The sequence below is a fragment of the Coloeus monedula genome (genome assembly GCF_965178545.1).
Source record: "Coloeus monedula genome assembly, chromosome: 3".
NCBI lineage: Eukaryota > Metazoa > Chordata > Aves > Passeriformes > Corvidae > Coloeus > Coloeus monedula.
This window is the reverse complement of record NC_138783.1, coordinates 5,986,243-5,999,133: the sequence shown is the minus strand read 5'-3', so window position 1 is coordinate 5,999,133 and position 12,891 is coordinate 5,986,243. Positions and strand designations below refer to the sequence as shown.

At 40.9% G+C, this 12,891-nt stretch overlaps 1 protein-coding gene across 4 annotated transcripts; it reads right to left on the bottom strand.

Moving 5' to 3' along the window:
• Nucleotides 1-198: 198 nt before the first annotated feature.
• On the bottom strand, nucleotides 199-11,644 carry POU1F1 (POU class 1 homeobox 1; the record flags this gene model as incomplete). Of its 4 annotated transcripts, none has more annotated exons than XM_082278042.1 (7): nucleotides 199-412; nucleotides 4,261-4,321; nucleotides 4,921-5,085; nucleotides 6,605-6,850; nucleotides 7,845-7,958; nucleotides 8,730-8,879; nucleotides 11,503-11,644. In XM_082278042.1, the coding sequence occupies 7 exons, from the start codon at nucleotides 11,642-11,644 to the stop codon at nucleotides 199-201; spliced, it is 1,092 nt and encodes a 363-aa protein (XP_082134168.1). The 4 variants fall into 4 exon arrangements, with proteins under 4 accessions (XP_082134168.1, XP_082134169.1, XP_082134171.1 ...); XM_082278043.1 differs by having other exon boundaries at nucleotides 8,730-8,795; XM_082278045.1 differs by lacking the exon at nucleotides 7,845-7,958 and having other exon boundaries at nucleotides 8,730-8,795; nucleotides 11,494-11,644.
• Between the last annotated feature and the right edge of the window lie 1,247 nt (nucleotides 11,645-12,891).

Sequence of the window (12,891 nt, the reverse complement as noted above, 5' to 3'; positions counted from 1 at the left end):
GCTACCTGTGAAATTCAGGAGGCGTTTCTAGTTGAACAATGTGTGATAGATTCGTTGCAAAGACCTCCAAATCTTTAAACAGACACTGTAGGATTTAGTTTCCAACCTTATACATTAAACTTGCGTCTTCCACAAGCATAGTACTTAAAATATTTACAAAAAGCAAAACCAACATCCATATCTGTACATGGAAAAGCTTTACCGGCATTCGTGGTGCTCCTTGATAATAGAACTAAAGGTGTTCTGGTGTAAACTGGTCTTCACTCTTTTTTCCCTTTGTCTTCTGTTGCAAAACCAAACTCTCACAACTTCTTTCTCAAGATTGAGCCCCTCAGCCATCCTCACGATTTCCTGAGAAGAAGGCTTACTTTGTTCTCCAAAGTGCCTCTCCAGGGCTTCTTTGGCAGCAATACTGGAGAAAGGGATAAAATTTCACCTTTAGAAAACTTTTCTGCACATTCAGGCTTCCACCACTAGGTTTAAGAGAAAGATCAAGTAACAGCACTGAAAGCAGTGACTTGGTTTGTTTCATCGTTTTCTACGTAAAGGAAACCCAAAGCACTAAAAGTATTCTGTAGTTCTCTGCTGACACGAGCAGTGTGACATTGTACAGAATTTCAGCATGGGGTGATTAAAAGGCAAAAATAGCATCAAGTTCGGTGCAATTTCAGTGTTAATTATGAGGTATTTAATGCCTCTTGATATTATCTAGGAGATACAGCTACTAATTAGTCATGAGTGGGGTCACAGTAATTGGAACAAGCCTGACCACCTTTCTACCCCAGCAAATGCACATCAGTGGAGTTACCTGGTTGTATCAAATCATTTGGGTTTACAAAGAGGAAGAGCTCCATCACTTAGTTATAGAGACAGCACTAGAGTATTCCTAGAAATCACAGGGATTATGGCCAGCTGTTTTAGCCATCATCATATTTTCCAAATGTCTGCCCTAATCTGTTCCTCAGAGTCAGCAGCGACCAAAGTTGAGTAGTTCACCAAACAGAATAGTTTAATACTGTTATTTTTCTTATTTTCAGATAGAATTTGCTTCCAGTTTCTGTTACATATTCTCAAAGAACACATCTGTGACATGCTCGTGTGCCACCGGCAGGCATCGTCTCAGCAGTAGCTGTGAATTTCTTTGGACACAAGAGGGCACTTCATGCTTTATTCTGGAAGTTAGGCTCAGGTATTTCCACTACAGGAATGCACACGGTATCGAGTTCTAGTTACTTCATCTGTTGGTCTTTAATTTACAGGTCAATTTTGCAATATTTACTAATATTTAACAAAACTGCCTAATTAATAGCATGGTGTTCTGCACATACAGAACTACAGAAACATCGTCGCTTTTGACTAACAACTTCTTAGGTTTTGAGCAAAGTATGAAATAAAATACTTTCCACAAATTCAAATTTAGTAGTTTTTACTATGGTCTAACTTAATTTAGTTCATGAGATTCTTCTTATACCATTAATTTGTCTTCAAATATTCATTAGGAGTGGCGAAGAGTAAGGCTAGAGTTCAGATAAAGCCCATCTCCCTGATTCATTTCAGGTCTTTAAACTGAGGTGCTGTATACCTTCAAAGGAATAATTAGTATTTTCTTACTACACAGGATTTTGTCCTGAACTTCTCAATTATCCGTGCTCTTGCAACCTGCCCTGCTTGTTATTCCCCCTGCAGCAGGGTTAGATGTAAAAATGCATAATATAAGGTCTGATTTTATCAATAGGTGTTAAAAACCAAAGCCCACAGTGCTGGAGGAACAGTCTCCAGTGGGTTCCTCTGGCCAGGGGCACAGAGATGCTCTCAGCTCACAGCTCTTGTGGAGGCCATGCTCCATGGAATGGGGAAGGTCTTGGCACTGCCACTCGAGTCCTCACTGGCCTGTAGAGAAGCTGGAAGGAATAAGTGTCTTCTCAAGAGTAAAGCTTCATCTCTTGTGAGGTGCTGAGATGAGCTGTGAAACATTTTCCATCCCCAACTCACTCCTAACTGAGAAGCATCCTGTCATAGGTTAGCAAGCATAGTCCCGGAAGGGATGTCCTTGCTAAGGGGTGCTTACAGTTTCCTCTGGGACCTGATAGAACCTATCAGTGGCCAGTTTGAATATGGACAATTCTCTAAGCCACTTAAAGTTGTGACCACCTCTGTGATCCACATTTAAGAATAGACAAACTCTGGGCAGAGCTCTCTCTCGTTTCCGGCGCTGGCACAGGTGGCTGCGGGCCCCGTGTGGGGGCCAGCGGGCCCGGCCAGGCCCTGCTTGGGCCAGTCTGGGCCAGGCCACGGCCATCCTGGAGCCATGGACCTGTTCCAGCCGTGGAACCCCCCCCACTGCCTTGCTGTGGGCAGCTGGAGCGGCTCGGCTCTCCCCCCTCTCCACTGCAATAAGAAAAATTCAACATTCCAGCTGCAAAGCTGCAAGGCCGAGGTGAGATTAACCCTTTTACTGCTGTGAAGAGCTGAAAACCTGAGGGAAGAGAGAGAGGAGATGCTTAAAGCTGAAATTCTGTTGTGAAGCTATGATATATCAGAGTATCCTGTTGGAATTTCATGAAGATATGGGGGGTGGAGTGTTCAACTCGTAAGCAAAAGCACCTGCGCCGAGATAGGCAGATGCTGACACAGCTGTAATTTCATGAGAAGTTTGGACAGGGAGAGATGGACCAGATGAGGACTTTTGCTCCAAACGGGAAAGGAGAAAACCTCAGTCCCTAGAGATGAACCAGATGAGGACTTTGGCTCCCAACAGGAAAGGAGAAACCTCAGTCCCTAGAGATGCTCCCAGAGATAGTCCTAACGATGAAGATGATGAAGACCCTTTGCTCCCAGGGAAGGAGAAGGGCCTCTGTTTTTGTTTCTGAACGACTCAACCTTAAAACTGTACCCCAAAAAAACCTCAAGAGTGGACCCTCGAAAGCAGTTGTGGGAAAAGCTGCAAGTCGGGGGAAAGGACTCACATGCAGGCAGAGAGACTCCTCTTCCTAAATGGACTGAACAATATTTGGAAGTGGGCGGCTGTCTCGTTGTGATAATGTTTTCATAGCATGAGCAAGAAGAGACTTCTCTTTCTAAATGGACTGAACAAGGTTATTATGGAAGTGGTAAACAGACTGAACATCTTAAGGGTTGTCTTTTTACATTGTCAGTGGGAGAAGGGAGGAAGGTGGGGGGAGGAGGAGAGTTCTGAAGGTGGTGTAATTTTTTTTTCTTTTCTCCCTTCTTTTAGGTCTGTTAATAAACTTCTTTATATTCTTTCAAGTTTGGTGCCTGCTTTGCATTTCTCCTAATTCTTATCTCACAGCAGATAAACAGTAATGAGTATTTTGGACCAAACCACTACACTAAATTGGTGTTTCTGCCCGGTTACAAACCGAACCCGCGACAAAATGGTGGAGAATGCGGGCAACTGATGAGAACTGTGAGATAATGATTAATTAGGAGGAATACAACAGCCCAACAGCTCCAGGGTCATCTCCAGACACAAATTCCCTTCCTGGAGAAGAAAACTACAGCTCCTTACAGGCCCCTGAGTGAATACAACTTTACCAAAGGATACAGGAATCTGGGATATCTAAAGGAGAAGGAACTCCACACTCTCAAAAATTTTGACTTTTTGGTAATTTTTTTTATGATGTGTTTTGCCAGCCTACTTAATTTCCACATGGAGTTGAGGCTAGAGAGGTGGTAGATGTTGGCCACCAGAGTTGTGAGAAACAAGAGGAAGATGTTTCTAGAACAACTCTGGTTTTTTCCCTTTAGTTCATTAAAGTGTTTCTTTGGAATGTCAAAGAACTCAGTGACAGGGATGCAACAGGACATACAAAAGCTTTCCCTCAAACTAACTGGACCTCAGTTCTCTGGCAAATTTATATGGCTTTTTTAATCTATATGTTTATTTATTACACCAAAATAATTCAATTTATTTTGGTGTAATGTAGAATCTCCCAAAATGGAAATAAGGGTGCTCTGATAACTTACTCACTACAGATATAATAAAGTTTTGACAGAATTAGAAATATATGTTCATATCAAAGTGTGTTGTTGAAAAAAAATAATATCTTTGGAATGAATTTGGGGTCTGGAGGGTTATGCTGTTATTTTTCAGTAGAATGTTTCCAAATATTGAAACTTTTAGAAGCATGAGATGTAGATACTCATTAATAGAAAATAGCACTTCAATTTTGACAGATGGAAAAGAAGCATCTTAGCCAAAGTGGTTTCTAACCTGTAATAACCTAAATATTTATTTACCTTATGGTGGTTCTGCGCTTCCTCTTCCTCTCATTCACTCCAACTTTTTCACTGTACAAAGCTGTATTAAAAAAAAACAAACAAACAATAAAAAAAAACAAATAAACAACAAAACTTGGCAGTTACATTCCACAGGGACTGGAAAACAAGCACATTTATTTCCAGAAAAATAGTCACTGTCTTTGAGGGAAGGAGAAAGCACAACAGAAAATGCTGCTGAATCAAATGAGCATCACACACAAGATCTATCCATTCTTAGGATGGTTGGTCATTGTTTTACCTCCAACTATAAATGGTTATAGGCAAAAATAGTCAGAAGCAAGAGTCCTTTGCTAGTAAAAAATCTCTGTCTGCTGCTAAGTAGGCTGTCCTGCAGATCCTGCTCTGTCTACAGGATTGGAACTGGCTTGCTGGGATGGGACCAGAAGAAATTTCTTCCAGCAGACCAATTGATGTTTCTGCTGCTGTGAACATTCCATATATTTTAGTTTTCCCCTCCTTGCTCATTCAAAAAAAAAGAATAACTGTACTTCAATACAAGCATGTCTCAGCATTTAAAGCTGGTAAAACCAAACCTTTACTCTGTGGAAGACACATACTAGCCCTAGAAGGATTCTGCCTGAAGTGTAAATCAACACTTAGCGAATTTTAATCCTCTACCTCCCACTTGTTCTGCTTCCTCCAGCCACTTGGACAGGATGGATTTCAGTTTGCACGCGTTCTTGAAGCTCAGCTGCAAGTTCTCAAACCGGCAAATCGTCGTCTGGCTGAACTCAGAGCCATGCACAGCAGCCAGTGCTTCTCCAACGTTGGTTTGTGTATAACCTGGCAAAAACAAACAGGAAACAGCAACTGTGAAGCTTTCTAGGAAGGGTTACTTTCCTTGAGATGCTCAGCCCAGATGTGGACAGTGTGTGCTGCAGTGCCTTCAGGCTGAGCTTCCTGCAGAGGTCTCTGTGGCCAGCTGAGCTCACCTCAGAGCCGTGTTCAGTCTCCTGGTGGTTTTTGTGGAGTGTTACACTGATTTAGTGGCATTTCATGCTTTAACATTAGGGATTTGAGAAGGATTCAGACACCACATGTCTTTCTGTAGATGGTGCAACAGCAATGAGCTCATCCCTAGAGGCACTGCTGGTCTCCTGTTATTTGTTGCAACAACTGAGCTGAAGTCACCAGAGAAATGCTGCAGTTTCCATGCAGACTCTGACTCTGCATCAGCAGCTCCCTGCTCAGTGCTCTGAATGGGGATCTGTCATGGCTGGGGGGCTGGATCCTCATCCTCTTTTTCTGCTTTGGTGCCAGGACAAGGCAGCATCTCTTCAGATGCTGAATTCCCATAAGGCACCTTTTAACCTCCTTTTTGGTTGCACTAACCCTGTGTTTCTCAGTCTCAGACCCACAACTCTGTTCTCCCTTTTAAAGCTCAAACTCAGATTATTTTTCCTGTGCATACTGCATTTCTCCCATTCTACAAGATCCATGTTGTTTGCTTGCACCAAAGGAAGTTTTGCTCCCTCAAAAATTCAGGATGAAGATGCAGTGATTAACTATGTGCAGCCTGGCAAATGCTTTCCATCGGTGTGGCTGACATCTAATACAGGATATACGGGAAAAAATAGTTTGCAAATATTTTTTAAACCCTAATTTATTTCAGTTTAGACTGCAAATGGAACACACTGGCTTTCTAGCTGTTGGGATAGCACACACATACCCCAAATAATCTTACAATTTTTTTAGATCTATAAAATAAAAGGATTCCCTATAATTCTGATGCAATGTTACATGTGACAATGTCAAGACAGACATGGCTCAGCCTGCCTTTGTCCTCAGCAGTTATGTCTCAGCAACAAAGATACCAACTGCTGCCCAACTGTGACTTGGCACAAAAAAATAAACCAGAAAGATAAGTTTGCTACTAGTGTGAAGGATTTCCCATGGATGTCACCCATTGTGTAGTGAAATGGCAGCACACCATCAGAGGAATCACTCCACGGGGAAGAGGATGGGTAGGAGAGGTTAGAGCCTGTCCTGCCCTAAGCTGCAGATAATTTGGAGCTGTGCAAAATGTTGCACCTGACACTGAATGTAATTTATCAAACAGCAATCATTTTCTCTACATTTAAGACAAATACTTCAAGGGCAGGAAATTTTAAAGTCCCTTTCTGCAAACTAAAAGCTGAAGTTCATTAATTCCATGCAAGTTTCTAGGAATGGAGGAAGTTTTGCAGGACAAGGCACGATTAGAGTTATTAACCAGACAATGGCAGAGGCCAAACCATAAAACACTCAGAAATAATTGGGCTTCTACTGGAATCTTGCAGCCTTTTGTTCATAAAGCACATACCCAACTTAATTCTCCGCAGCTTAAACTCATTGGCAAATTTCTCCAGCTCCCTGATTTCAGGGGAGTCCATGTCCACGGGCTCTTCCACAGACTTGCTCTTCCTGCGGAACTCCTGCTTGAAGTCCGTGGCAGCGGGATCGTCCGCGAGGAGGGACTGGGGCATGGGGGTGAAGCCGTGGCCCAGGGCACAGGAGCTGGCACTCAGCGCGTGCTCCGGGAATTTGTAGAGGCAAGGGGTCAGACCACCTGAGCAACACCAAAGAGAAAGCTCATTGCAGTGATTCTCTACTGCTACACGCTAAAAACCTCCCTTCACCACCTCATAATCCATATTTATTCCATAGCATACATGAGAGAATCCAAGAGTTAGAATTTCCTAGGATATATTTTCTCTTTCTTGTCCCAGCACATCAACAGCCCCTTTCACCAGCCACAGCCATCCTATTACTTAGCCAATTGTGAAGCACTTAAATAAGAGGCAAATGGCCTAAATTTACAGAAAGAAAAATCCAAGCTCTAAGTTGGAAATAAGTGGCACAACAAGATTGATGGATCTGTGTCATTTTGAGTCACTTAAAATTTGCCAGGCTCTGTTTTCTGGTACAAAGAATATTCCCATGTAGATGCCATTTGATGCTCAGACAAGGTACTATCTCAGCTTAGCTGTAGCATGAAATTTCTTTGAGGAAAGTACACAGGTAAGAGCTTAAAGAAAAAAAAAAAAATACAGAATTCATTCAGAATGATTCCACTGATTTAAAAAGAAATTGCTCAAGGACAAAACAGAACTATCTTTCACTACCTTTTGTTCACACATGTCAGACTTAACAAGGAGATTCAGTTAAGACTGAAGGCTGGTTTTCCCCTAAATGTTGTACATAGAGCTAAAAAGTCTCTGACCTAAAGGATGGGGAATTACTGGAGAAATATTAACATTCCTCAGTGCATCTGGAGTAAAATCAGTAAAAAAATCAGCCAGTAAAATCCAGGTTCTTAGGCCATCCTTCCCAGTTTTCTAAACTACACAAAGCTTTGCAGAAGAACTCAGAACTTCATTAACCTCCCGCTGACTCCTCCATTTTTTAGGGTTAGGTTTTTCTTCACTGCCCTGATTACTCCCATCAGGTTGGAGGTTCTAACCCCAAAGGATTATTTTATGTACTTCACACAGGATAAGCACCAAAAAAAAAAAACACTTCTCAGAGAACAATGAAAAATACTTTAGAAGAGGGGGACTTGCTTTGCAAGGTGCTGACACCATTTACCACGTTGGGGTGGGGCATGCTGCATGTCTGTAAGATGCGAGTCTGGGAGAGACTTGCTGAGAGCATCTCTGGAGTTGCAGGCTTGATGCCTAAAAAAAAAAAAGGTAAGAAAAGAAGATGAAAAGAAGAAAAGAAAGGAGAAGAGTAAAAATGTATTTATTTTTTAATTAAAGAAAATGAATTTCTGAGCAATACAATTTGTTTAATACTTATTAACTTTCCCCAGGGATCTGGACAATGCCAGGAATGGTTGCAAAAGACACAGGAATGCATGATGAAATAGGAGCATTTGAAAATTTGCACACCATGAAGGAAGTCTACACTCTGTCCCTATACAGATATATTAGTCTATGCCGATTTACTCTGGTATTTCCTTAATTCTTAAATGAAATAAAATTCTGAGTTTGACTTTGTATTATTTCCAAGTCCCAGTTATTTCCTGGGAGTTATGTTAATTTGGTTCATGTCATTATCCACTGACTGCTACTTATACTTGCACAGCATACAAGTTCCTCACTCTTACTGAGCCTGGGACATGGAACAATGAGCAGGATGCTAGCATGCATTCATGAGTGTAAAAATCCATGATCTGCCTGCTGAAATCAGCTATCCCTGAGCTGAGCAAAAAGGCAGGACTTTCCCAGCCTTGTAGGGAGACGTAAGGTACAGAGTGATTTCACAAGAGATTGAGAGGTTTGGGGAAACTCTGGGCACTGACCCCTAATTTCCTAACCCTTCTTCTAAAGCCTTAATCCAAATCCCATCTCCTTTAAACAATTGTCTTGGATTGGTCGCTCTAAAGGAAAACTGGCTAAAATCCACACACTAACATCTCACCCACTTGAGGGCTGGCCTCTTACCTGCCATCACCCCGTAGGTGGAAGGTTGATTCCCATAGTGACAGGAGGGCACAGAGTAGTGAAGGCCTGGCCAAGGGTGTCCCAGCGTTGTCATGGCAAAGCCAGCACACGAACGTGCACGAGTTGGGAGCAAGGAGAAAACAGATGGGACTCATAAGAATTCAAGATTCAAGACACAGCCTTTAAGTTTGAGACAGGCAGTGCCTTCTTGTGCAGTTGTAGCTTCTTCTGTGAGCATTTAACACAGGGCCACAACCATCAGGTTAACAGGCACCTGTCAGGGAGAACTGCCACTAGGAAGAGTGGGGCATCCTCTGAGGCAGGACTAGGGACTGTCATGCTGTCTCTTGGTGCATTGCTTTTAGTATAATCTATGGGCATAACCCAGTTTACACAAACTGCAGAGCAGGGAAAGCATTGCACTGCTATGGAGGAGAGCTGCTCCTCTCCTCACACATTCCACACGCTGATTCACTCCATCTCACACAAAAACTAATTCTTTGTTCTCAGGAAATTGCCCTCCCTGTTGTGCAAACCCCACAGTGAATTAAGGCCTGGGTTCCAAAGGCAGCAGTTTGGGACATTTGCTTTGAGGCGTCCAAAAGTCACAATTTTTTAAGTCCCAAGCCACAAAAAAACATTCTGGAGTGCTTTGGAAAGGCAGTACAGGAACAAGATGTTAAAATCTGGATTCTTTTAAGAAGTCAGGCCTAAATAAACATTTTCCATCACCAGCACCAACAAACACACTGTTTATCTCTGGTGTTTTCACAGGGGTATTTCAGATCTGTGCTCAGAAATAGCCAGTGCCTGAAGAATGAGACCATTTTTTTTCTGAATGCAATATGGAGATATGGCAGTCTCTCATATATAAGTAGGAAAAAGCATGTACTGTCTCCTCTAACAACTGCAATAAAACAGAATATTAAAAATTAATGTTCATGAACATTCAGATATGTAAACCCCACATTTTAAAGAACACATTCCTGTTGTTCAAAACAGTCTATTTAACTAGGGATTAGAATCTTTGGGTTTTACAACAGCAATCATAACCATAAAATGTCCTGTTTAGATACAGTTATAAAATCTACTTAGACAAACATGCTTACACTAATGTAGATGCAGTGAAATAAAGATTGTGTTAATAACTGCGATGCATGTAGAGCAATTAAACTTTTCTGTTCAGATCTAAATGTTTACTGGTTGCATTTTTCCACTATTTCATAATCCACATACTATAACTCTTACGCATGAAAGTATAATTTTTGACTCGCTAATAATGATTTAAAATTAAATAGTGAGGATGATGCTATTTAAATTAAGTAATAGCAATTACAGTGTTGAGGATACTCAGCTGAATGACACAGCATAGTACTCGAACAGAAGTATTTTACCTTTCTTGTGATGCAGGATTGTTACATCCATTTTTAAAACTTTTGACATTTGAAATAAGTCGTTATTCAAAATTCTTTCACCATTATATTGTGCACAAATTCTCCTCACATGAATTCAACAGAGCAGCATCATTTATTGCAATTCCTTAATCTATGTATGAAATTTGTAAATCCTGACTCGTTATAGTTACCACCCTCTGCCTCTACTTTCCCAGGGTTATTTTTTCACAGGATCATCTCCTGGATGTGATCCTGCAATTAAAATTTCCATTGAATGCAGTGGCATTTGTCCTTGGGTGGCAGCTACAAAATACCAAAACCTAAACCTTGCAGCAGGTGAGAGATGCTTTGGGCTGGCTGTCATCCTGTCCTTTCCATTACAAGTCAGATGCATCTAGAAAATACTGCTGTGATACAGACACATAAATCTAACCTCATACAAAATTTAAATTCTCCTATTCCCTGCCACTCTTGCTAACCCACAGCTCTATTAGGATATTTTGAGCCTCTTGCTTAATGTGTAAGATGATCCTGTTTTCTGTTACCGATGATCAGTTTTCACTGCTTACATGCTTTTTCTTTTCATTAAAATGCTTTATTACCAAGGCTTTTCAGGAGAAAGCTGGATTCTTGTTAAGACTCCAAATAAAATTCTAATGTTAATGCAATTTCAAATAAATAAACTATTTCTTTTTCAGTTCCTGAAGGCTATCGACAATTCCTGTATTCCAAAATCCCACCTCTGAAGTATAAATGCTGCAAGACAATTCTCTTTGTCTCAGATATTCAGTGATTAAATAGTCCTAGTATTTAAATGCATCTAATTGGATTATATACACAAACATAAAAAATTCAAAACTATTGAGAAGATTTCTACTACCAGTTTTGAACATCCCACTTAAACCTTAGCCTAGATTCAGTTTGTGATATGCCTTGCGAAGAAATGTTCTTCCTTCTTTAAAACTCACCCAAGTGATATTTATACCTAAGCTCTTCTAAACAGATTTGCTATTTAAAGTAATTTATATTATTTAGAACTGTGGTTGCATAATAAACAACCTTTCAATTAATTTACATAACACAGTCATTGAAGACTGCAGTTATACCAACAACAGTGTTTGAACCTGTTTAAAGTTGGTAGCATATTTGAGTCTCATCTTCTAACAAACTTAGAGAAAAATTACGTATTTAGCTAAAACACAAACAGTTGTGGGTTTTCTCATTCACTTATATGCAGAGTATTGTGAAATTGCTTTTGCTTTGGCATAGTCCCAATCATACATAACACTGATACTAAACTCTTTAAATATTGAGAACTTGACGAACTCATGTACCACCCAAAAATTACAAATGAGAGCAGGAGTATTTACAAAAAGTACCTGTAGACACAACATTGGTGGCATGGTTGGAGACCTGCAGGCACTCTGCAGCGCTGTGGTGCATTATCAGAGGCAGAGAGGGAGAAGAGTCAGAATTCAAGGGCACAAAGGTGTCTGAGGAAGCAAATGCTTGGCAGCTCATACCCTCCAAGAGGCAAGAGAGCCGCCTGTCCCGTGTTCTATCAGAGCAGATCCTGCAGGATGAATGGCACTTCGAACTCTGTTCCAGGATTTTACCTGGGTATACACACAGAGGAGGGCTCTGGAGCACAGGGAGGTCGTGTGCAGGTATTTATACCACCAGGAAATCCCTTTATCCATTTTAATGTTCTTTTCCCAGCAATATTGCTACCCTGCTACAGAGCCTCCTTCCTTCCCACACAAACACAATACATGTCCAATTAATTGGGGGGGAGGGGGAAGAAGAGGGAAACCAGAGACATGATTTGACAGGTATTTTCAATTAGGTCTTTTGTGAAGGACAATGACCAGAAAAAAAAAAATAAAAGTATCGTCTCCAAAGCCGGTGGCAACAGACAAGTAAGTTTAACACTAAGTACATTTCCACAGCCAACACCTGCCTCCACAATCTCATCCAGGCAATTGTCTGGAAGGCAACCTGTCTGAGAGCTCAAACAGAAGTCTGCAGTAGTCAAGAACGTATAGCAAAATAATTTGCATTAACCTAATTCCCAGCAGTTGCACGGTGATCATTTGTCTTAACCTACACCAGTATAAATCAGAGGTGTGTGATATGAAGCAGCTGTATCCAGGAGGAACTTTCTGAACAGATATCTTTACATAAGCATGATGTGCTAAATGTTTATCTAAGAGGAACACTTGACAGAGTCCTTGGTGTCACTTAAAACCCATTCGGAGCTCCTCCTATTAATTTTTATTACTGCAGCACCTAAAGTCTTCTCCAGAAGATCTTAAGTAAAACCAGGATCTTTACTCAAAGGAGGTGATTTTTCCAACATGAGACTGGAATTATTTTGGAGCACTAATGAGCATATAGGTTACCCTAAAAATGATGAAAATTTCTGCAGTGCACCATAGTCACATATTCTGTGTAAATGCAATAAAGGTGGGGTGTTCGTTCTTCGGGGTTTTTTTGTTTGGCTTGGTTTGGGTTTTGTTACCAAAGGTGTTTGGTCACATTTTACCTAAAGATGACAATGCTTTTTGTGTGTTTGGTATTCCAAACATGGTCAAATGTCTGAACTAGAATTTTAACACCAACTTCAGAGACATGAGATAGGAGCAATCATACTTGTTATTGCACAATTTTCCATGTGTTATTGCAGAAAACTGGTATTGCACTGAGCCACTCTGTAGAATTCTTTATATTATCTTTAAGCGTGCTTTGGGAAAGGCTGTGTCTAAGAT